Source organism: Natator depressus, chromosome 1, assembly GCF_965152275.1.
Source record: "Natator depressus isolate rNatDep1 chromosome 1, rNatDep2.hap1, whole genome shotgun sequence".
NCBI classification, from domain to species: domain Eukaryota; kingdom Metazoa; phylum Chordata; order Testudines; family Cheloniidae; genus Natator; species Natator depressus.
Window position 1 is genome coordinate 135355892 of NC_134234.1, and position 25928 is coordinate 135381819.

At 39.8% G+C, this 25928-nt stretch overlaps 1 protein-coding gene across 2 annotated transcripts; it reads left to right on the forward strand.

Moving 5' to 3' along the window:
• The first annotated feature begins 93 nt into the window (after nucleotides 1–93).
• On the forward strand, nucleotides 94–25853 carry ZRSR2 (zinc finger CCCH-type, RNA binding motif and serine/arginine rich 2). 2 transcript variants are annotated; one of them, XM_074967336.1, is made up of 12 exons: nucleotides 94–213; nucleotides 1321–1400; nucleotides 1894–1969; nucleotides 3511–3619; nucleotides 6411–6497; nucleotides 9574–9612; nucleotides 11474–11589; nucleotides 14124–14337; nucleotides 17848–17903; nucleotides 18184–18293; nucleotides 19227–19710; nucleotides 25605–25853. In XM_074967336.1, exons 1-12 carry the CDS (start codon nucleotides 167–169, stop codon nucleotides 25606–25608), a joined length of 1422 nt encoding a protein of 473 aa, XP_074823437.1. In that variant the 5' UTR covers nucleotides 94–166; the 3' UTR covers nucleotides 25609–25853. The 2 variants fall into 2 exon arrangements, with proteins under 2 accessions (XP_074823437.1, XP_074823445.1); XM_074967344.1 differs by lacking the exon at nucleotides 25605–25853 and having other exon boundaries at nucleotides 19227–19714.
• Nucleotides 25854–25928: the final 75 nt, after the last annotated feature.

The following is a 25928-nucleotide window of genomic DNA, read 5'->3' on the forward strand; positions in this document are numbered from 1 at the left end:
CCGACACTCACCCCGCATGCGCAGGTTTAGCCGTCGTCCCCGTGTCTTGCATGCGCCGTTTTACTCACCAGTCCCTGCTTCCGCCCGACCCAGGGAAACGGAAGGAAGGCGCCGCTTTATACTCTTCCGGTTTCGTATCATGTGACGTCCCCCTTCCCTGCACAACATGGCGGCCCCCATGCTGATTCCCGCGGCGGCCCCGGAAAAGCTGGGGTGAGTCTGGGGGCGCTGCTGTGACGACCCTTCGCCCTGCCTGACGCTGGCACCACCGGGGGCCGCTCCCTGGTGCCGGGCCCGCCCGGGCCGCAGTGAGATTCCCCCCGCCCGCCCTGTGCTGCCGTTAGCAACAACGGGGAGCCTGGGAGCGCCCCTCCCCCCCGCGCCAGGGTCGGCAGCGACATAAGCAGGATCCTTGCCCCGCGCTGCGCCTGTCCCGTCTGTATCGTGCGGTTAGTCAGCGCCCCCCTCTCTCCCCTGTAGATGTGTTGTGGAGGATGAAGCAGCAATATGTTTGGCTCATGCCTGAGTATTTGGGGCAAGAAAGAGAGAAGTCAACGAGGATTCTTCTCGCTCTCTCTCCACCAGGCCCAATTACAGGCCGGAATGAGAGTAAGGCTAGAGATGGTGGTAACAGTGCCGGGAAACTGGAGAAGGGGAGAAGTTTTCAGAAGGAAATTATCATGAGTTCAGTTTTGGCTGCAGTAAATTTACCTTGATGGAGAGCCACATTGATGCAGAACTGTCAGATGCAGACTGAGATGTGCTGTTGGCTAGAAATTAGAATTGGAAAGGTAGATCTCAGAATTGTCTGTAGTATTTATACACCCAGACAATATTTAGAAAGGGTAGAAGGCAAGGACAGAGTTGTAAGGGCCCTACAGACAACAAAAGAGAGGAGGAAGAGGACCCACCAAAAGAGATGCCCGAGGAATAATTGGGGAGATGTGAGAATAATTGGGAGAAAGTGGAGTAAACAACTGTCACTGCTAGCCTCATGTCCCTACATGTTATAAGTCAAAGAAGAACGTGATAAGGCATGTGTGATCAACATTGTAATGTCAAAAGCAGCAGCGAGCTTTAATTAGTAGCCTTAATTATTACTACTGGCCAGATGGAGTTCTAAAGTCAAGTTTTGCTGCTTTTTTTAAAGTAATGTCTAAAACTTTTATAGAAATACTGCTTCTGTGAATATTTGGTGTTATTTAGCATATTTGATTTTATGACTTTTTTTGTTGATGACAAACTTGAAATGTTTAACTATACAACAAAAATGTTCTGATAACCTTTCATAATACAAGTGATGTACTTTACCATCTTTAGCCATAAAAAATACAAAGCTATTCTGAAGAAAGAAAAACGAAAGAAAAAGAGACAAGCGCTTGCCAGATTAAGAGATTCAGGTAATAGATAAGTCTTTTTTGTTACTACTTTGTTGCTACTTGTACAACTTATTTTTTCTTGTCACAAAGAAAAGGAGACATTAAAATGTGAGCAACGTTAGCTGAAGGACCAGAAGACATACAATTTTAATGATGCTCCAGAAGAATGAGATTTATAAAATAGAATTTTTCTTTAGGAGATCTGAGCATGTAGTGTGTTATTACCCACATACAGTGTCAGATGACTTAAAACAATATGTAGTAAATATTTTTTAAATGAATCTTAAGTTTAAGTCTACAAGAGTAAAGGAAAGCATGTACACTAACACATGAATATCTTTGAAGAAATGGTATTTTTGATGTTTAGTTTAAGGAGAAACTAATTTAAAAAAAAAACTAGGGTAGCTCTAATTTGAAGGTTTATATTATAGCATTTCTGTTATACATAGTGATGAGGACCAGGAGAAAAATTATATTTAGATGTATGTACAGGGACATGTTACTTTTTCCTCAGAAATCACAGAAAAAAGTGAACCATTGCCTGAAGAGGAGGAACTGGAAGAAGAGGAAAAACAACTTGAGGCTGAAAGGTAAATAATCTAGAGTTTAAAATAATATCTGCAGTTGAAAAATTGTTGTTTAGTCTTTTATTTAATTTCATGTTGAAATCTCTGACAATTATATATTTTGTAAATCAAAATCTATTTTTGTCCATATTATGTAGCGTACAGTCAGATTTCTCTGAAAAATTACCATATATACTTGTTCATTAGCCCATTCTTTTATAAGCCGACTCCCCAAGATGGATAGGTAAAAATAGTAAAAACTGTATGACCCTTTCATAAGCCAACCCTATATTTCAGGGGTTGGCAAACTTTGGCTCCCGGCCCAGGGTAAGCCACTGGTGGGTCGGGACGCTTTGTTTACCTGGAGCGTTCACAGCGTCCCAATTTGACTGGAGACAGTGAACCGTGGCCACAGGGAACTGAGGGGCTCCATGCCTGCAGATGCTCCAGGTAAACAAAACAACAATAGATAATCAATTCAATGATTTTATAGCGTTTAAAATCATCACATTTTGGTATAGACCCGTTTATAAGCCGACCCCCGCTCTTTGATGCATCGCGTTTTTACCAAAAATATTCAGCTTATGAATGAGTATATACGGTAACTGTGGATCGAACAGAGTTTTCTGTGTGCAGCAATTTCAGAGAAACTGGATTTCCTTGTATCCATAATATATGCAACAATTTAACCAAAATCACTAAATTGGAAAATTTAAATCAGTTTATTTTGCCTAGTTTTAGCTCCTAGGATAAGCAACAAACATATGGCTGACTATTATGGCCGCAAACATATGGCTGATCATACAAGAAACTGCTGAGCTTGAATTAATATGCAAACTAGATACCATTAACTTGGATTTGAATAGAGACTGGGAGTGGCTGGGTCATTACAAATATTGAATCCATTTCCCCATGTTAAGTATCCTGACACCTTCTTGTCAACTGTCTATATGGGCCATCTTGATTATCACTACAAAAGTTTTTTTCTCCTGCTGATAATAGTTCATTGTAATTAATTAGCCTCTTATAGTTTGTATGGCAATTTCCACCTTCTCTGTGTGTGTGTGTGTGTGTGTGTGTGTGTGTGTGTATATATATATATATATATATATATATATGTTGTCTTACTATATGTTCCATTCTGTGCATCAGATGAAGTGGGCTGTAGCCCACGAAAGCTTATGCTCTAATAAATGTGTTAGTCTCTCAGGTGCCACAAGTACTCCTGTTCTTTTTGCGGATACAGATTAACGTGGCTGCTACTCTGAAACCATATTAAGTTATGTTCTAGTCCTGCCCAGAATTAATGTTGATCTATTGATTGGAAGCATATCCCAAGAAACTCATAATCTGGCAAAGGAATTCAAAAGAACATGAATAAGCACCTTTTTGGGGAAATGTAATGTTAAGAAAAAAAACTTATAATATCTTGCTGTGTTAAATAATTATAACTATGTTTAATAAGTCTGCAACCATGGCAGCTGAAATATAAACAAAAGTATGTCCACAAATTACTGATGAACACTGAACTTCTCTTGCTAAGTAGCATCTGATTTTATTGGTAGGCAAAAACTACATGAGGAATGGTTGCTGAGAGAAGAAAAGGCTCAAGAGGATTTCAGGCTCAAGAAGGAAAAGGAAGAGGCCACGAGAAGACTTCAGGAAGAAGAAGAGGTGAAGTATAAATTGAGAACAGTGTTTAACTGATACTGCCCATCATCTGGAAAAAATATTAATGTCTTTCTGTTGTGTAGCAGTTACACAATGCTTGGAAGTCCAGTATGTTTATTTTTTTCAGTTTTGATCTTAAAAAACATATAAACCATTCCTCACCAAAGGATATCTATGCAATGCTCTGGCCACCCTTGCCATAAATCTAAAAACTCAGTTCTGGAAAGGTTACAGTGTATAACATGGTTGATGGCAGGATGGATAAAAATCAATTATTACTATTTTTTAATAAAAAATCATATTTAAAATATAAATACAGGTTTATTGTTAAAAATTGTGCTGACTTAAAACTTAAATTTGAAATGACAATATGAAATATGTTAAGGCCTATTTGTGACGGGTTGGACTCCGTGGGATGTCGCCTGGTGTGCTGGGACGCCACTGAGTCAGACTCTTCTGCCAGCCTGGGCCCCCTTTACCTGGTCTTGCTGTGTTAGGCTCCCCAGCCTTTTCCAGCCAAGCACACCCACAGGGCCATACCCAGCTGCACAGAGAGACAGAGATTGGCTCTGCGAAGGCTCAGCTTAAGGAGCTTGCCACAATACCCAGATGTTCACCTCCCCTTCCCCTTGGAGTACAAACCCAAAATTATATGAGATTGGTCTCTTTCCTCAATGTGGAGGAGGGTCTGCACAACTTTTCGCCCCCCGAGTTAGAAATCACATAAACTGGGTTATATTCTAAACCAGAAATAAATGTTTTAACTATAACAGGTGTATTTTAAGTAGTTAAGGAGGTAGCAGACAGAACAAGGCAGATTACTAAGAAAATAAAAACAGAGCACACAAACAAAGCTTAATACACTAAAGAAACTGGTTACATGTAAATTCTCACCCTAAATATGGTTCTAATAATCTTCTTCACAGGCCAGACGCCATTCCAGCCTGGGTCCAGTTCTTTCCCCCAGTTCAGTCTTAGTTGTTTCCAGTAGTCATCTTGGGTGGGGTAGCAGGGGAAAATTGATGACCTGGATTACCTTACTCCCCACCCTTAAATAGGATTTTGCATAAGGCGGGAGTCCTTTGTTTCCTCGTTTGACCCACCTCCCCATCTTCTCCTAGAAAAGTACAGAATTCAAGATGGGTTCCAGTACCAAGTGACATGGTCATATGCCTCTGTAGGGCCCCTGTAGCCATTCTTCACAGGCTGATCCACATGTTCACAGGAAGACAAAGCTCTTTTACTGTCCATTGTCTCTTGCTGATGGGCCATCAGCGCAGTCTGGCTTTTTCATTGTTTTACCTGAAGTGTTAGCTGGGGCATCACCCAAAGTAGCATAGTTGAAATACAGATACATAGTCAGTATTCCTAACTTCAGATACAGAACTGATACAGGCATACAAATTGGATAATCACGTTCAGTAAATGATAACCTTTCCAATAATATCTCACATGAGCCATCTTGCATAAAGTATATCTCAGTTATGTCACATTCATATCATAAGCGTATTTCCATAAAGAATATGGACTGACACGTCACACTGTAATCTATTAAAATAATTTAAATTAAATAAAAATATTTAAGTAATACATGATTGCTGCCAAGTTTTGAAGAAACTCAACCAGTGAACTGGTGAAAGTCACTAGCTGAGCATCTGGAATCAGTTTGCTGAAGTACTGAGCCAGCTTTTGATAGCAGTAGCTCTTCTGCAGATGCATAGACAATATTGTCATCATCTCAGTTTAGTCAGCAAGTTCAGTTACATTATTGTAGTTCATTCAAAGTTAAGAAACCAATGGGGAGTTGAAAAAGTATGAAAGCTTATTTTCTTCTACCAGTCTCGATGTGAGAGAATAAGATCAACTAGTTCTAAAATCTTGAAGGACTTGGTGATCAGTTCAATTCACTCTTTACAGATTGTTTCCTTTATTTAATAAATCAGTTTTAAATGCAAAACATGTTTTAATTAACCTTTTTCTTATGTATCCAGCGCATTGCAGTAATAACATATTTTAAAATGCTGTCTTTATGCATATTTGATTGAATTCAAATATCCATCCAAATAGAGCCTGACACAAATTACAGGTACAAAATTATCTAGTCAATAAGAAATGCATCACTTACCATTTTTTACCATATTAAAAATATAAACATTAAGAATCTAATATGTAAGTTAAGCCGTATAATTGCTTAAATGTATATAGATATATATCATGTATCCTTCTAGTTTGCAAAAAGTACCAAATTTAGTGGAAAGGCTATATTTAGTTGCAAATCAACAAGTTATAACGACAGGTTTCAGAGTAGCAGCTGTGTTAGTCTGTATTCGCAAAAAGAAAAGGAGTACTTTTGGCACCTTAGAGACTAACAAATTTATTTGAGCATAAACTTTCATGAGCTACAGCTCACTTCATCGGATGCTCACGAAAGCTTATGCTCAAATAAATTTGTTAGTCTCTAAGGTGCCACAAGTACTCCTTTTCTTTTTGCAAGTTGTAATGGTTACCAAACAATGAGAATCAGCACTTCTTTAGGAAAATAATTAAGATGTATAAATGCAAAGCAGGATTAAAATTAAAGATTTAAATCAGCGTTTATTGCTTGGTGATTTAAAACATGATTAAAATTGACAATTTAAGTTGCTTTGATATAAATGAGTCCACCCTGGGTGATGGTTTTGGATTTACCTCTAGTTTTCTCATTCACGTACATATGTGTATGTATTGTATTTTTGAAGGAATATTCTTTTAATCATTTACCAAGAAAATGAACAGTTTCTTTCTTCTCATAAAGAGAAAGATAAAAGAAGAATGGGAAGAACAGCAAAGGAAGGAGAGAGAAGAGGAGGAGCAGAAGCAACAGGAGAAGAGAGAGAGAGAGGTGATGCCTGCACTGGGAGGATAAACACACTGCATATCCTCTTACAGTACCAAATGTAACAGTCTACAATTATATATAAATGTCAAAAGACAGCTTGTCTATTTATTGGAGTTAAAAAACGGGGAGTGGAAATAATTGACAGGTGTTTTTCTGAGACCTGGAAATAGACCCTCAGTATATTATTATACTATAATGAAGCCTTATATTGGGGATAAAAATTATACAAAAGTAGCCTCAGTCCTTCAGTCTGTGTAGCAACATATGGCTTCTTGTATTACTCTTCCCTTGTAATTATTTGCATTGGGGAAATATGAAGGTATATTGCTGGCACTCATTCTCACATGTGCACTTAACATGTGACACGTTAAAGATAACTCTTAACATAGTATTGTATATTTTCCCTATCAGACATCTGAGCAGTCTTAACGTAATCATTTTTAAAAAGTTCCTTACTTTGATCTGGAATTATATTGCTGCTGTTCCTTAACAGTGTTCTTACTCAAAAGATGTTACAGGTCCTCTATACCTGACTCATTCATCAGGATGTATCTTTTTCATAACTTGTTGGGTGGGGAAGAATACAATATTGAAAAGTGTTAACAGCTTTATAATGAATTTAACCAAAAAAAGTTATTTGGTAGAGTATCTGCTTAGAATTTAGAGAGATTGTAGCTGTCCCCCTGGATTTCCTCCTACAAAGGTCCAAAGTCAAGTTGACCCATTGCTGTCATCGGGGAGGGATGATCACAACTTTCTGGAGTTCATCCATCTCATTTCAACTTCTCCAGAGCAGCAAGAGATGAAAACCAATCTGATCCTACTCAGTTTCATTCAGAGCTGCTTCACCAGAAACAAAGATGTGATTCAGCCCACTGCCATCTTCAAGTAACTGCAGCAGGAGAGGAGAGAGAACAAGTAGTTTTCCCTCCTGCTTTTAATAATGGAAGATAGTACTGAGGCTACTGTACATACAGTAACTCCTCGCTTAATGTTGTAGTTATGTTCCTGAAAAATGCTACTTTAAGCGAATCCAATTTCCCCATAAGAATTAATGTAGATGGGGTGGGGGGAAGGTTCCAGGGAAATTTTTTTCACCAGACAAAAGACATTATGTACATATACAGTGTAAGTTTTAAATAATTTTAAACAATTTAATACTGTACTCACCAATGATGATTGTGAAGCTTGGTTGAGGCAGGGGCCCAGCAGGGTTAGGACACAGGGGCTTGCCCCGCTCCACCTGCCCAGCACTCCTACCAGGGAGTGGGGTTGAGGCATGGGGGCTTGCCCTTTTCTGCCCACCTGGCGCTCCTGCCAGGGAGCGGGATCAGGGGCTTGCCTGCTCCTCAGCTGGAATGCTGGGCGGAGCTGGGCGAGCCCCTGCACCCCGACCCTGCTCCCAGCAGAAGCACTGGGCAGGCAGAATAGGGCAAGCCCCTGCTCCTGCAACCTTATAATGGAACATTGCATGACTTTAAATGAGTATGTTCCCTAATAGATCAGCAACCTAATAACAAAACAATGTTAACCGGGATGACTTTAAGTGAGGAGTTACTGTACTTCTCCTGTAGAAGCAAAAGAGTAACACTGACAGAAATTGTCAGTCACTCTCTGGAACTACTGAGGAAGCGATATGAGTGGTGGCAGCCACCAAGATATAGATATGATCGTCTGGATAAAGATAAAACTAAAAAGTAAAATGTGGGTGAGTGGTAGAAGTGGACAGTAGACTAAGAGGATAGAAGACTGATCCAAATGGAATGAAAGAGTGGAGACTGTAAAGGAAGGAAAGGGTGGTTGGACTCGGTTCAGCAGTCAGCACTTACCCAGCTGGGGCAGAATTATGTCCCTCATTCCCTGGGTAAACAGGAGCTGGGAATACTGTGCTGTCTGGCTGCAAAAGCAGTTCTATCCACCACTCCCCCTCTCCCTCCACCTAACAGAAAGTTGCTATGATGCATGTCTTCTGTGTATGATTCTAGATGTCCAAACCAAGATGAAGGTATGAGGAGAACCTCAAACATGGTGGGACAGTCTGAAATGGAGAGAAGAGAAAACAATAGAAAGATTGAAATGATAACTAAAGGGGAAGAGAGTGGTGGAAATAAGGTGTTAGTTGTTAATTCCTGGAATCCAGTATACAGTATAGAAGAGCACTACTGAGTTGACAGAATAAATGTCATGCTTAAATTGGCCAGTAGAAATTTCTGAATTGTTAGCTAAAACTGGTTCCTGAATTCTTCGTGGTCACCTGATGGTGGGCCACAGACAACTACATGGTCAAATGGTGCTGACTCTGCACCTTGTTTCAGCTGCTAAATTACATTAAAATCAATATAAATACATTACATACTCTCCTAAAATTGCTCTTCAATGTAAACGATTGCTGTAATTGCCCAGAGAATATATATGATCAACACTTGGAAGAGAAGTGGTCCCCATGATTGTGACTGGGAGGGGAGGTGGGTGCATGAGCCATTCGTTATTAATACATAGTTCAGTCCATAAAAAAAAAAATTGAGAATACCAGAGTTAAAATAAAATCCAAAACTTTTGCTATAGATGTTACTGAGTGGGCTGTGTGTATGCAAAGAGACCTAAGACTAGGAAAATCCAAAGCTAACTTATTAATATTAAAAATGCATTTTAAACTTAAGTGGTCACTTCTCTTGGTTTGTCCTGAATTCCATTTTATATTTATGCCCACTTATCAAGCAGAGTGTTAGTGCCACAGATATGTTTAGGTGTGCAAAGTAACATACAGTTCAGTGGCAGCAAAAATAGAGAGAGAAAACTACTAGCTTCAAAAGTAACTTTGTGAAGTGCTCTAGCATTTAGATATTAGAAAACGATCATCTACATCGAAGTCTTCTCAGATGTATCCTTTAACAACATTATAGGGGGTCTGACTTACTGCAAAGCAAAATATAAATTTTCAGTGTTTTTAAAACAAACCACCACACTACTTTAGAGAGTATGGTCATTAAATATTGCAAATTAGGTTCTTAACTAAAGAAACCAGATGCGTTACCTCCCTTCAGGGTTTTCACTAGTCCTGTGTTTGCACCATTTATAGGAAGCTGTGCAGAAGATGCTGGATCAAGCTGAAAGTCAGGTATGTTCAGTCTCTCTTCAATAAAGAACTGAAAGATCACTATTCACTACCATCTGATTTTTGTTTTCTGGCATGATATTAATCTCTTCTGAAGAGAAGCTAATGGCCTTGTATAATTTAATATGTAATGGTTTCCATGAGCCATAAACAATGTATTTACTAGCTGGAACATATAATTAAGCACAGTTGTGGCTATTTGGTAGCAGTGCAGCTGAGAGTGCTTGTTGCTGTTCAGGAGAGCCAGGTCCAGAATGACTTTGGGATTCTGCTTTCTGGGCCACTGAAGACTTGTTATGATGGTATGTTTTCTTTGAATAAAAGCAGTCTGCAGCAGGAGAAAGTACTGATTCTGAAATAAAGAGGGAACCACTTGGCTACCTGGAAGAGTGTAGATCTCAAATTGGTCAAAAGTAGTAAGAAAATCTGCAGAATGTTCTTAAATTAGATCTCAGTGCCTGCATTCAGTCTTTCCATTTCTTTAAAAGAAAACAACTCATTTTATCTCACCCAGTCAGTAAAGGTTTGTAAAGGTTTTTGCACTGAATAGACTCTTGCACGTATCTAAGAAGTAAACTTAATTATAGTTACCCATTTCAGAGTTGATTGCTATTAGCCACATTGGAATAGTGTTGGATTCTCAATTATATTTAGACTGAGCAAGGAAACTAAACTTCTAATTGACAAAATCTGGATGGAATTCTTTGACTGTTTTTATTGTCTAGGGCTCTAATATACTTCTGGGAGAGAAACAAAGGGAAAATGTAGTATATTGGAGTTTGAAATTGAAAGATACGAGGTTTCAGTTTGTGAGTTCTACCACTGCTGAAGCCCCAAATGACATTCTGCCCTGGCCCCCTCCCAAATGGTGCTAGCCCCAGTAGAAGTGCCAACTGTAAATAATTATAGCTTTCACTTTATTTGGTGTGAGAAGCACTACTTCAATACTTTTCCAAACTGCTTTGCTTATTAAAATGAGTAAAATTCACCTTTTGAAGGGTGCTTCCAACTTTGCTTCAAGTCAACAAATATTTACAATTTGGTAATCTCATGTTGCATTTTAGGAGTCCCAGGTCAGTGGCTTGAGGACAGAACTAGAAATGGGGAATTCCTGAGTTTTAATCCCAGTCATAGCTCTGACCGATTTTTTTCTGTGGCCTTGAGCCAAGTTACTTTAACTTTAGTACTTCATTATTCCTATCTGCATAAAAATTGATACTTGTTTACCTACTTCACTGGGCTGTTGTAAGGATAAACAATGGACCCAACCCTCAGTTCCTCCCAGAAAGCATTCAGCCCAATTAATGGACCCAACCCTCAGTTCCTGCCAGAAAGCATTCAGCCCAATTCAGGAAAGGGGGTGCAAAGATGTCTTTAGCCACTGTTACACTCTCTCAGTCCTGGGGTTGCTTTGCTCTGAGGTGAATCTCTTCCCTGAGGATCCCCCTATGCTAGAATGGTGGGCTATCCTAATGCAAGAAAGAATATTCATAATTCTCTTTGACGGTGCAAGTCCAGTGTAAGGACTGAGTACTGTCGTTGTTTGTAAAAACTTAATGTATCCTGCACTCTGGCAAATGGAAAATTTCCATTTGTGATCTTAAGTTCCTTCTTTGTAGAGTTTCCTCGAATCTGTGTAGTTACCAAGGAAGAGCTGTCCATCTTTAGATAGATTAGAAGCACTTGGATGACCATACAGGGCAGTATTTAAAATCCTTGGTTCAAACTCACCTAGGTGTCAAAGGAGATAACATTGAGTTACATAAGTATTGAATTTGACTCCTTGCTGTCACATTTATTTATTTATTTTACTGTGTTCTGCTTGTTAAAGTAATGATATGTTGTTAATGGTGTTTTTAAACAGCTGGAAAATGGCACTACCTGGCATAACCCAGAACCCCCAGAGAACATAGGAACGGAGAAAGATAGAGCTAATTGCCCATTTTATATCAAAACAGGATCCTGCAGATTTGGAGACAGGTAACTGGTCAAATGTTGGAAATATAACATGGTTGAAAGGGGTTTGCTCCTTTGGGATTTCTTACAGGTTTGTGATCAGATTATCTCCTCACTATTGCTGTGTGGGTTTCCTGTAGACTTACTAGATAAGATTCTGTTCTCAGTTATACAGCTGTGAATTGAGAGTAAAAGCAGTGCACAGTCAGAATTGGGTTATCTTTTTTTATTAGAACATCAAACTGCTAATAGTCTGGTCCCAGTTTTGATCTGACTGACTGATTCAGCAGAAGCATTTGCAGAGGTAGATCATTATGTCATCAGAGTATATGCAGTTTCCTGTTATTATTGGTGCAGCTCCAAAAGAATATGTCCAGTCAGATGTCTACTTAAATTTGCATACACTGCACCTAAAAAGGCTACAAAAACAAGGTAGTGTACATCTGCACGACTGGAAGTGTCACGTGATTTTCCAGTATCTCATTATTTGTACAGTACACATGGTCATTGCACATGGTCCATCTAATTTAGTATCCTTTCTCCAAAAGTGCTCTGTACTAGATGCTTTAGAGAGAGACATGCAAAATACCCATTATGGACAATTCTACAACATAATTCTGGGGAAGCTTCTTTGGCAATTAATGGCTGGCTTCAATCCTGAAAGATGAGAGTTGGTACCACTTTTAAACCTCATCCTAGCTATTTCAACTGCAGATGACATTTTTATTACTCAGATTACTATTTAACCCATTTTAATCCTTCTAAGTTCTTTGTCTCAATGGTATATTGTGGCAGAGAGTTCCATGGGTTAATTATGTATGTATTGTGTAAAAATAAAAATGTCAGTGGTTTTAAATGTTTCCTTTTAATTTCATTGGGAATCCCCCTGTTCTCATAAGACAAGGTGAACAGAACTACCTGACCTTCTAATCTCTTACTTATTGCCTCTGAAAACTTAATAAGCCCTAATATGTTCCCATGACTTGAATCACACGTGTTTCCTTTCTTGGGCACTCATCTGTTATGAAATATATAAAATGAATGGTACAGAAGGTCAGTAGGGTGCTCTTACCATTTTGCAATACCAGAAGGGGTCGTACCATCAAATTGAAAGGCAACAAATTTAAACCTGAAATGAAGCCTTTTTGTATAATTCATAAATAAGCAGTGGAAGTCTACATGTTGAGGTTGAGCTTAGTAGGACTCAAAGTTAGACTCGTGTCAAAAATGAAAACATATTTACAGTAGGTAGGATCTAAGTATGTGTCAATCACTAATTGCTTGGAGATAGGAAAAAACTTTCTTCCTATGGACAGCCTATTCCATAGTTTTCTGTTCCAGGGCTTGTACCTTTCTCTGTAGTATTTGCTCTTTGCCGCTGTCAGACATGATACCGAGCTAGATTGCCCACTGGTCTGATCCGGTATAGCAGAATCCCGTTTATCTGATCTAATTGGGACCGGGGCCAGATTGGATAATCAGAAAGTGGGATAATCTGGAGAATGGGAGAGTGCAATGCTGCAGCACTAGCTAGCAGCGCTTCTGGCCCTTGGGTCCTGGTTGTTTGGCTAATGCGGAGAGCAGGAAAATGGAGGGTTGGCTAAACGGGGGTTTACATTCGTATATCATGAACAAACCTCCTAGCTTTATTGTAACAGGGTTTCTATATTTTCCAATTTTAGTTTCCTATCATACAAGGTTTCTTTGTATAGAGTTTTAATAAATGTGGTAGTTTGACTGCATTGTATTTAAGATGTATCCTCTGAAGTGTGCTTCCAAGAAAGAACTAGCACATTTTGGACAGAGCTTTTTGCCTCAGTTACCTGGGTGAACAGGGGAGTGTTTGAAGCAGAGATCCTAAAGCATAGTGAAACCCTTCTCATTCAGAAGCAAGACAGAGAGATTACTATTTGAGGGTGTCTCACTGAGCTTCAGGCTGTTACGGTGAACACCGTATTGCAGCATCTGAAGGCCACTTATAGCCACCAATATGATGTGATGTAGGTTAAAATAAAACTTCTGTACAGAGCTGTCACTTGTAAAATGTAGTATTTCCATAGCTGTAGATGTTCACAAGCTGGCGCCTAATTTTCCTTCCTCTTCCCCTTCCCAAAAGGATGAGAGTAGTTTCATTAACTTCAATAAGAGTTATTTAATTTTGCAGAGAAGAATGGAGGGGCTCTTACAGAAGTAAGACTTTAAAATATCTTGCAAGACCCTTCAAAAATTGAACAGACATTCCAAAATAGCAGCATTTGAATAAATGCCTTTCATCATTTTTGAAATTTCCAACTGATGATTCTTTGTGTGTTTGTGAACACTATTGGCATTTGTATATGGCAAGATGCTTTAAAACTATCAGGAAACTTGTCTTGAATTACCTGCTTTACTCCTTGAAATATGCTGATTCCCATAATTACACAAATGAAGCTCCTTTTTAGAATATTTTCTTGCAATTCAGAGCTGTTAGTGGGTCCAGAAATAGCAAATGTTTGCAGCTTTAGCAGGTGTAGCCTTTGCTGAAAGTGAGGTTTTTTTCTTTATCGTAAATTATATAGGTGTTCCCGCAAACATAACTACCCAACATCTAGTCAGACGCTTCTGATCAGAGGTATGTTTGTTACGTTTGGGATGGAGCAGTGTAGAAGAGATGACTATGATACGGATGCGAGTCTTGAGTACAGTGAGGAGGAAACCTACCAGCAGTTCCTAGACTTCTATGAAGATGTACTGCCTGAGTTCAAGAATGTGGGAAAGGTTATTCAATTCAAGGTATGCATATGAGCCCAGCGATAACCATCACATCTCATTGTTCCTTTGCCAGTCTTGACTAGTGTAAATCTCAGTTGTGGAATAGGTCATAGCTAAGTTTATGTACAATTTCTCAATTCAAACTGCGTATTTCTGATGGCACCTGTAAACTAATCTCTGTGTCATCACAGAGGATTATATTTCTTCAAGATTTAGGTGAAATCCCTCCCAAAACGTATTCTGGGACAAACTCACAACATATCTATAAAATTACCTTCTGAAACAATCTGCTTATTTCTCAGCCCTCATCTTACTAAGCTTTTGAGCAGGCCAGCACATTCTCAGATCGTTTTCAGGGCTGGAAAATTTTACCAACCACCTACTAGCCCAAGGACTAAGCCTTTTAGCCAAAGTAAAGGTAGCAGTGCTGCCATGGCTGTGCGTCTCTCACCTTCCCCCCCTTTCCCCTGACAAGCTATGCCTGTGGTAATTTAATGGAGTAAAATGGTTATATGCTTGATTTATTTAGAACACAGTCAACTTTCTGTTTAATTCACTTTTTAAAAATGTAACTTGCTACTAGGACTTGGTGAAGAGCAGAAAAATATTTGTTTGACAGATTGAACGAGTATGAAAGTAAAATGTTTGAATAGTACCTGACTAGTTAGAAATGGTAGAATTTGTTGCAGAAACTGCAGCTGTGACCAAACACCAGCTTTTTATAGTTGCTGCAAGTTTGAGTGGCATTGGACCTCCTGCACCAAGTTGCAGTGCCGTGCAATCAAATTTGGCCTGGCTGCCCCTTTGTCCTGAGCAGGTGGGGGCGGAGGCCACTGAGGAGAAGGATGGGGCCAGGGATCCATGTGGGTTGAGGCCAGGCTTCCCAGGAGGCTTGTCCTGCTCACTACCCAAGCTCTGTGGTGAGTGCTGCTGCCTGCACTCGGCCCTGCTGGTGCTGGCCTTGCACTTTGACTTGATGCAGTTTTGCCTCCACCAAGTGATGTGGGCTAGGTCCGCCAAGAAGCAGCTTCTGTGCGATCTTGAGGACTTCGCTTTCTGTGGCTGCCCAGCTGCACCAGAGGATAGGCTTGGGGAGGCCTAAGTGAATGGGGCCAGGCTGGGACTTGTGCCTCCCACAGACACAGGGCTTGGGACAGCAGAGCCCCAGCAGTTCCAGCCTCCCACAGGCTTTCAGAAGTCTCTCTGTGCCTGGGGCCAACTCTAGAGCACAGGGGCTCAGGCCCTCCACACCAAAACCACAACTTTAATCAACTGTGGCTACAACCTTTGAACCAAAAAAACCACGATTTTCTTTTCTTATAGCCTTAATTCTGATCTATTCCAAGAAAGACAAATATCTTCTCATGACCAGTCCTGATTGTTTTCCATTTTTATCCCTCCACCCTCTTTCCTTTTGTTGAACTCTCTGCCTTTCCTTTCCCCCCAGATATTTTTCTCCTGTTGTACAATACACTTGTCCATTGTTGGGAATTGTATTACAAAACAAAATTCCCACCTGAACGCTGTGAATTGCATTGTTGATAATGAGGCTTGGGGGATCAGAAAGCAAGGCAATACAATGACTTTTCAGTGGATTTCATTACACAGTAATATATATAGGAGTTGAGTTAGCTGATGATGTGGCCGAAGTTGGAAGATCTGAAACTCAGATTGGAATGACAATGGTTGAGGATATTGATGCCTTATCAAAGAAAATATTAGCTGAAATAAATGGTTGAAAGACAAGATCTTCTGAAACCAAAGGATTTCTGAAAATAACATCCACTGTTGTGAGAGTAAAGGGACACACACTGTAGGAATGAACATCAGCAGATGGGATCTAGATAGATGCACTCTGCAAGATGTTTCAGGAGCAGGCTTTCACAACCACCTATGCCTTTGAATATAATATTGTACGGATTTGACACCTTGCATCAAGCCCTTACAAAGAACCTTATAGGAGTCACCTAATTCATTCTCAGATTTCATGCTGGACATTATTACTGTGGGACAAGACAACAACAAATTCCCACCAGTCCAGGTGTAGACAATGCTCCTAAGGCCAGTCCCAGTTGTACCGCCATGCAATTAAACCTGCTTTTCATCAGGTTTAACTAACATGGTGATAAACACTTGAAGCTGCAGAGCCTTGTCAACACTAAAGCTACCATTGGTTAACTTGCACTGGTAGGTATTTTTATAAAATTCCCTAGTGCGCACTCGGCTTATTTCTTGCATGTCAATGGTGTAATCTGTGGTACACTATTGGTAAAAGCTTGTCTGTATTATGCTGCCGTGGGGCCATTCTATATCTAATGGCTTGAGTTATTTTACAGTGTCTGAGCCAGAAATGTTGACTGTAGCATTACTTGCTAATACCACATTCTCTTTATTCAAGTATTTCACCTATATCTGTCTGAAAATTCCTATCCTAAGCATTTTCAACCTGGGTAACATACATCTGATCAGTAAGTTAAATCTGAAATAATGTACCTTTACGTAACATTTCAAAGATTAGAAAAATCTATTTGTGCAACAAAACCATGCCATCAAAAGAGCTTTTAAATCACTTTCAGTGGAATGAAACCAACTTTTTGGTCCAGTACAGGAAAGAAAACAACAGGAGGGGCTAAATATTTAAGAGCTATTTGCCTAGTAGCCTTCTTTCTCCTCATTCCTAGTCAGATTGAGATGCTTATATGTGAATTTAGGAATTAGTGCTTAGTGCCCACTTCAGAGCTGGAGTATCTCATATTTAAAAGGGTGGCAACCCCACCTCCCAAAATATCAAACTTTTCCAGTGTCAGCATTGCTTGTCTGTTGAAATACATGTTGTGGCTATTTTTTCATATCTGATTTTTCACCTCTGTTGTTTTTCTCCATCTCCTTATTCATTCTCCCCCTTGTCTTGTCAGTTTTTCCTCTCCTATAAGTGCTATTAGTGTCTAATGATGAGCATTAGCAGCTCCAACAGCACTTTTAGCCTTTATTACTACTAACTGTCATTAGCTATTAAGAGTCCTGGTGGTGTTGACTGCCTCTGTAGTATTGATGATGCCTTCTTACAGTCCAGCTGGACAGAACACCATGTAATCAGGAGGATTAATCATGTGGTGACACATCAGTGTTGCCTACCCAGGGTGCAATTCTAGAGAATAAAACAGAACCTGATTAACAGAGCATGAGGTGTAGTATGAGATGTGTGTGTGTGTGTTTTCAACTAAAAGCTGTCAGCTATAGGGGAAAAGAAAACTCCTATGTTTAACATCAAAGCAAACCATTTTAAATGTTGTTCAAATATACCACAAATACTTTTTTTAAACAAACTTCTATTTAATCAGAATTAAGTATTCAGTTTTATTAAACCTGTATGTGAAAACCACGCCAGAAGAATTGATAAATAAAATACTTTTACATTCTTGTCACCCTACGTATGAGCTAAACTGGGATGCGTATAGTTCCATCATGAATGAACTATGTGGATCTCTCAGTATTTCAGAAGCCTTAATCTAACATTTCATCTCCTCTTAGGTCAGCTGCAACTTTGAGCCTCACCTGCGGGGAAATGTATATGTTCAGTACCAATCGTAAGTGCCTTGCAGTTAACTCTTTATGACGTTTGACGGTTATATACGCTAGATCATAAGCAGTACCCAAGTAATACAATTTTACTTTTTCCTGTTGGGTTCTAAAAGGTTTAATTCCATATTTCTATTTTACTTAAATTTGAATGTCACTTAAACCCCATTTTATATATGTGATCCATCCCCACACTGCAGTAAGAGTCCACATTTGATAGAGAACAGAATTTAAAGGATTGTATGATATCCCAATAATGCTACAGACTGCCTTATCTTTAAATTAAAGGGAGCGAGACTGTCAGGAAGCCCTTACTCTATTCAATGGACGATGGTATGCAGGACGACAACTTCAGTGTGAATTTTGCCCAGTGACAAGGTGGAAAACTGCTATATGTGGTATGTCAGGGATCAACCTTTATAAAAGGGAAAGTCTCTCATTACTAAAAGACTTATTAGAGAACTGAAAGATTAAGAAGTGATGTCTTACTGGCTTTCAAATCAGAGAGATCCACATAAAATTACAGGAACCTTTTGGGGTGCAAGGCAACAAACTGAAAACATGTACTAACTTGACTACACAAGCTTTGGGCAGAAAGTGTATATGGTGTCCAACTGACACTGCCGGGGGGATTTAGGAAACTGACTGTAGTTAGGATGCAGTAACACCCTCAACCTTTAGGAAGAGTGTTTTGGGATAACAGATGATTGTAAAATAGGCAGGATGTACATTTTTATATCTCATTCAAAACCAGCAACCTAACTGGTTCTGAAACGTTAAAACATAGCTTCTTCATTATGATCAGTGTTAACTATATTTAGCTGACTCTTACCTCAGTCTTGCTACAATCTGAAATGTATTTATCTTGAACAGAAAATTTGCACCTCCAGGATAGCACTTAGGCTATAAGGGGCCAGTCCATGCCGATTAACTCATGCCTTTACCAAAAATCCCTGAGATTTAACTAACACCCATCCTGCCCAATTTACATAAGTAGGAAAGTTAAGTTATAAAATTACTAGCTCACTTTAGTATAAGACATACTAGAATGTTTGAAAGCTAAAACTAATATCAGGATGGATGTGTCTCATGAGTAAGATTAGAGTATAATCTTTGAAAAGAATTGAAGTGTGTTTTTTCTTTGTCGATGAGGCTGATAGGCGTGGTATGACTATCTATAGTGGAAAAAGCCAAAAGATTAAGCGCAACAAATCTTTTAAAATACATATTTAATTAAAATGGCTGACATTTCATTAAAAAAATAGAATTGTTGCCTTTGTATAACATTACCAGTAACCTTCTTTTTAAAAAAATTAAAATATCTGTTGCAGGTTTATTTGAAAGGCAGAAATGCCCAAGAGGGAAACACTGCAACTTTCTTCACGTATTCAGAAATCCACACAATGAGTTTTGGGAGGCCAATAGAGACATACATATTTCTCCTGAACGGACCAATCTGTCAGCTAAAAACTCTGAAAGGAGAAACAGAACAGGCCATCATGAGGACTATTACAGCAAGTCAAGAAGACGGAGCAGCCCTAGCCCAGATCATTCTTACAAAAGAAATGGAGAATCAGAGAGGAAAAAAAGTAGCCACAAGAGCAAGAAAAGATGGCGGTCTAGCAGGTCAAGAAGTTGGGAACGAAGGCGGTCACATAGTAGAGGGAAGAAGAAGAGAGGTCGTAGTCGCAGCAGAAGTCGTAGTTGTACACGTGGTCGTAGCAGAAGCCGAAGTAGAAGCTCCTCTCGGTCCAGGAGTCGGGGCAAAAAGAGGTCAAATAGCAGAGGAAGAAGTAATGAACCACCTCCAAAAAAGTGAGAATTCTTTGAGGAGTTGCCACTTGAGCAACTGTTGTGTTACCAAAGATACCATGTGTGCAGTAGATGGCTATGTACCAAGAATAATGTTATACTACATTAGGGTATATCTTGTATTAAAATGAGTATCTTCATAGTAAAGGACCCAAGCAGGACTTAAGAGTTTAAGAAAGATGGTACAGATTTATTGATTTAAATTTACCACAGGATCCTGGGAATTCAATATTTTGTGTAAATCCTTCCTGTTGGACTAGACACCTAAATGTATCCTACGATCAGCTGGAGATCAGGGATCAAATTCTCCCCACCGTGGAAGAAAGCTCCCTGTGCTGCTGCTTCCACACAGTGCTTGCCCAGCAGGAACATGGGGGTGAAATTAAGAATGTGAATGTCACTTTGCCTCGGCTGCTAATGACACTGAGCAAATCCTGCATGTAGGAACAGCACGGAGGTGGTCGTGCTGAGGGAAGGAGAAGTGCAAGCCTGGAGAACAAAAATACCAAGAGGGAGTGCACAGGTGGTTGGTTCAGTGGTAGCCCACTTGATATTCAATACTGTGCTCCCTGAGCTAGCTGTAGAGATTATGTGCTTGGTTCAACAAGTTAGCTGGGGCATAAATCAAGGCAGTAATGTTAAGGCACGGTAATCTAAAGTGGGTTGGGTTTTTTTAAGTGAAGTAAGGGCTAAAGATTACTGCAGGGATACTATAAACCAAAACACAAGAGCTGCTAACTGAGGAGCAGAGTAGCTGAAGAAATGAATAAAGTATGTATAGGAGAGTAATTAATACTTATAGGGCTGTCAGGACTTCCTCATTCCAATTCCTTATACACTTTCCTATGTGGAGCATGCTGCCACTAATGAATTTGGATGAATTGTTTTGAACAAAGCGGTAATAAAATAACTTCTAGAAATCAAGGTTAATCTTGATAGATGGGGTGCTATTAGTGTTTAAAATCTTTGTTAGCATTCCAAATGGATGTTTGAAACCCATACAATCTTGGGGTATAAATTAGATACAATACTTAGGTGCCTAATTGCCCTTTGCAAATCTCTCCTCAACTCCCACTGATTTTTTTCAAGAGGAACTGGGAGCCTATCTTGTTCTGGAAAATATCCCCCACAATGCAGATACTTATAGCCACACTATTAAATAGAAAAGGAAATATTTATTCCAGCCTTGACTTGAGGGTGCAGCTTCTTCTAAAGCTTTTACCGTGCATCAGCGGTTAATATCAGTTGTGCATTCAGCAGCTGCTGTTGTTTTTTTCCTCCACATTTCAGCTGTATGGGCATGCATTCAGCACCAAAAACTAGACTGCCACAGGTCTGCTGCTACAGCTTTGAGGTGTTAGCATTCATTTTCCAACTGCTTTCATACCTCATGCTTCAGTACTACCGTTTCCCAGAACACCTAAGTGAGGTCTGAGTGTGTGAGGATTCAGAATCAAACAGTCATGTGCATGGCTTTTTGTAATAACACTACAGTTTAGTATGTGATTATTTTTATTTGAAATCACACCTAAAGGTTTTTTTAAATGTAAGCTGAAATATTGCAAGAGAAATAGCAGAAGGGCGCAAAAAGGAACTAACTTGAGGATGGATTTTCCGTGATGTGTATTTCTACTGCCATTACAGCTCATGAAGACTTTACAAAATGCAATAGTACTGGTACAGGTCCTATCACATGGTATCCTAAAGGAATATGACAGTAGGTCCCCAGTGTGCTAGGTACTGTACAAATACAGAGACAGTCCTTGCTCCATGGAGCTTACAATCAAAGACAGACACTCTTCCTCCTCCCCCACCCCGAATGAGGGCATTTCAAGCAGTCTATAGTGAGTGTAGCTATTGACAGGATCCCATCCCAAAATGACTTAATCCTGGTGGAATTAAACAGGGTTCCTGTACTGCTGCAGCATTTCTTCAGAGCACATAACTAATTTCATGGCTATATGTCAGAGAAAAGCTGAAAGTTACTGAGCTAGATGCAGGATAGTGGAAAATCAGGCCCTTCATCTCTTCTGGCCCTCAGTCAGCATGGATTCACCAAGGGTAGGTCATGCCTGACTAATCTAATTGCCTTCTATGACGAGATAAGTGGCTCTGTGGAAGTGGGGAAAGTGGTGGATGTGTTGTTCCTTGACTTCAGCAAAGCTTTTGACACGGTCTCCCACAGTATTCTTGCCAGCAAGTTAAAGTAGTATGGGCTGGATGAATGGACTATAAGGTGGATAGAAAGTTAGCTAGATTGTCAGGCTCAACGGGTAGCGATCAATGGCTCCATGTCTAGTTGGCAGCCGGTATCAAGTGGAGTGCCCCAAGGGTCGGTCCTCGGGCCGGTTTTGTTCAGTATCTTCATAAATGATCTGGAGGATGGTATGGATTGCACCCTCAGCAAGTTTGCAGATGACACTAAACTGGGAGAGGTAGATATGCTGGAGGGTAGGGATAGGATACAGAGGGACCTAGACAAATTAGAGGATTAGGCCAAAAGAAATCTGATGAGGTTCAACAAGGACAAGTGCGGAGTCCTGCACTTAGGACGGAAGAACCCCATGCACAGCTACAGCCGAGGGACCAAATGGCTCGGCAGCAGTTCTGCAGAAAAGGACCTAGGGGTTACAGTGGACGAGAAGCTGGATATGAGTCAACAGTGTGCCGTTGTTGCCAAGAAGGCCAATGGCATTTTGGGATGTATACGTATGCCAGCAGATCGAGAGACATGATCGTTTCCCTCTATTTGACATTGGTGAGGCCTCATCTGGAGTACTGTGTCCAGTTTTGGGCCCCACACTACAAGAAGGATGTGGAAAAATTGGAAAATGTCCAGCAGAGGGCAACAAAAATGATAAGGGGACTGGAACACATGACTTATGAGGAGAGGCTGAGGGAACGGTGATTGTTTAGTCTGCGGAAGAGAAGAATGAGGGGGGATTTGATAACTGCTTTCAACTACCTGAAAGGGGGTTCCAAAAAGGATGGATCTAGACTGTTCTCAGTGGTAGCTGATGACAGAACAAGGAGTAATGGTCTCAAGTTGCAGTGGGGGAGGTTTAGTTTGGATATTAGGAAAAACTTTTTCACTAGGAGGGCGGTGAAACACTGGAATGGGTTACCTAGGGAGGTGGTGGAATCTCCTTCCTTAGATATTTTTAAGGTCAGGCTTGACAAAGGCCTGGCTGGGATGATTTAGTTGGGGATCGGTCCTGCTTTGAGCAGGGGGTTGGACTAGACCTACTGAGGTCCCTTCCAACCCTGATATTCTTGGTTCTCCAATTCATAGCAGTAGCAGGACAGGTTTAAAACATTTTTGGTAATCTTTCAGCTCTAACTTTTGCCTTTCATGCTTAAAGGCAAGAGTCATTTCCTCAACAGAGATGACCACCATCCTGTGCATTACCACAATTATTGTATTAAAGGCTACACAGTTGTTCAACAGTGAGTGACACCTGTCTCAGTGATATTTGTCATTCATTGTACTTTGCCTCAAAGAATAAAAACTGCAGCTATACTGCATGTCAGACAAGTTAAATTGCTTCTTATCCTAGGTCAGTAGCTCTCAGAAGCAAAGCTCTCAGTACTATTTCTTGTTCAGCCAATCACTCAGACAAACAAGTCTGTTTACATTTGCAGGAGATAATGCTGCCAACTTCTTGTTCACATCACCTGAAAGTGAGAACAGGTGTTTGCATAGCATTGTTGTAGCCAATGTCGCAAGATATTTACATGCCAGATGTGCTAAAGATTCATATGTCCCTTCATGCTTCAACCATCATTCCAGAGGACATGCGTCCATGCTGAATAACAATCCAAAGCAGTGCAGACTGACGCATGTTCATTTTCATCATCTGAGTCAGATGCCACTAACAGAAGGTTGATTTTCTTTTTGGTGGTTCGGGTTCTGTAGTTTCCAAATTGGAGTGTTGCTCTTCTAAGACTTCTGAAAATATGCTCTACAGCTCATCCCTCTCAGATTTTGGAAGGCCCTTCAGATTCTTAAACTTTGGGTCAAGTGCTGAAGCTATCTTTAGAAATGTCACATTAGTTCCACCTTTGTGTTGTCAAATCTGCTGTGAAAGTGTTCTTAAAATGAGTATGTGCCGAGTCATCATCTGAGACTACTATAACATGAAATATATGGCAGAATGCAGTTAAAACAGAACTGGAGACACATAATTCTTCCTCAAGAAGTTAAGCCACAGATTTAATTAATGCATTAATTTTTTTTTAAATGAGAATCATCAACATGGAAGCATGTTCTCTGGAATGGTGGCCGAAGCATGAAGGGACATATGAATGTTTAGCATATCTGGCATGTAAATACCTTGCAATGTCAGCTACAAAAGTCCCATGCGAATGCCTGTCCTCACTTTCTGGTGACATTGTAAATAAGCGGGCAGCATTCTCTCCCATAAGTGTAAACAAACTTGTTTGTCTGAGTTTGGCTGAACAAGAAGGATGCCTGAGTGGACTTGTAGGCTCTAAAGTTTTGCATTGTTTTGTTTTTGAATGCAGTTATGTAAGAAACAAACAAAAGCTATATTTGTAAATTGCACTTTCGTGATAAAGAGATTGCACTATAGTACTTGTGTAAACGGAATTGAAAAATACTATCATTTTTACAGTGCAAATATTTGTAATAAAAAATAAAGTGAGCAGTGTACACTTTGTATTCTATGTTGTAACTGAAATCAATATATTTGAAAAAGTAGAAAAACATCCAAAAATATTTAATAGATTCCAATTGGTATTCTGTTGTTTACCAGTGCAATTAATGATTCATTTTTTGAGTTAATTGTGTGAGTAACTGCAATTAATCAACAGCCCTAGAACTAAAGATGCAATTTTTAACAAGGAGGGTAATTAACCACTGCATAAATTAGCAAGGCTGTGGTAGATTATCACTAACATTTTTAATCAATACTGGATTTTTCTGATGTATGCTCTAGTTCAAGCAGGAATTAATGCAGGAAAGTGGCATGGCTTGTGTTATACAAGTCAGGCTAGATAAGTCTCTCAAGACCTTATCTATGAACCTCTTTCAAAAGAGCCTTAATTGAGTAGGTTATTAGCAAGCTACAGGACTCCACTTTAGCATGCTGCAAACATCAGCATCCCTTATAAGCTATGGAGTCTGTATGCCTCACCCTTGTTCCAGCTTCACAGGATATGAATGGGAGGGAAAGCAAATAGAGAATGCATTGGCAGAGGAGGTTGGGGGGACAAGTGGCTAAAGCAACAATTTTGGGGGGAGAGCGTCGCTTTGAGGGAAGAAGAGAAGGAAGGTAGGGTGCATGTTCAGGTTCTCTAGTTAGTAACAGATAAATGGCAGCGCTAGTTTACAATACACTGGAGAGAGAAATCTGACAACCTTGTAAAGATGCTGGTTTATCACTTCACTGAAATATGAATACAAAACAACATCCTCCTGCTTTCTAAGGCAAGTAAAATCAAGCAGAACAAAACTTTTACAGTCCTGGTACTAAATGAGATCAAAAGATGGAGTTCAAACTGCCAGGAAAACTAGATTTCCATGGTAGCTGGCCCATACAGGTAAATTTTGCAGCATGGCAGAATTAGCAGAATCCTGCCTATAAATTAGAGAAGTGAGGTTAGCTTGAGGTTGATTTATACCCCTAAATGCTGTTTTGCAGTCTATCCTTCAACACTTGGAAAAATATTCTGCAAGGCATTCAATTTGAAAATTCTTGAAGAGTCCAATGCTCAGTATTCCAAGCACAGCACAGACTGTGTGGCAATAGCTGGTGTAGAAAAGGATGAAGTAGAGAAACTTGCTCTTGCATTTAAGCTTGCTTTCATCTTATCCGTGTCAGGAACCCTTTAAAGGGAGGGTACTAATGATTTTCCACACTTCTTTCTTCCTTCAGGTAAAGCCAAGTGGAATTCAGACAAGAATCTTAGTGCTCGCTTTTTGAAAAATGGGTGGCAGCTTCTCCCAGTTAGACACACACTTCAACTGAAATGAGGACTGCCTATGCTGTACTGAACTGCCCTTTATCATAATCAAGAAATTGAATGTTAAGTTTGTATTATCCAACACACCTTCAGTTAATGTGTTTTTGGCGTTAATTCTTAAATGAAATAGCACTATAGCCTAAACTGAATATCCAGTTAGATGAAGTTTCTTTACAGTAAAGTGTTTAATGTGATTAAGCTTTCAATTACCTGCTAACTTATTGTTTTCTGTAAAA

What these genes read in the sequence shown, in the direction of transcription:
- ZRSR2 (XM_074967336.1), top strand. Translation starts at nt 167, where the DNA reads ATGGCGGCCCCCATGCTGATTCCCGCGGCGGCCCCGGAAAAGCTGGG. An exon ending in GACTTCAGGAAGAAGAAGAG is followed by an intron (nt 3,620 to 6,410) that starts GTGAAGTATAAA and finishes CTTCTCATAAAG; the next exon opens with AGAAAGATAAAAGAAGAATG. An exon ending in GTATATGTTCAGTACCAATC is followed by an intron (nt 17,904 to 18,183) that starts GTAAGTGCCTTG and finishes TTTAAATTAAAG; the next exon opens with GGAGCGAGACTGTCAGGAAG.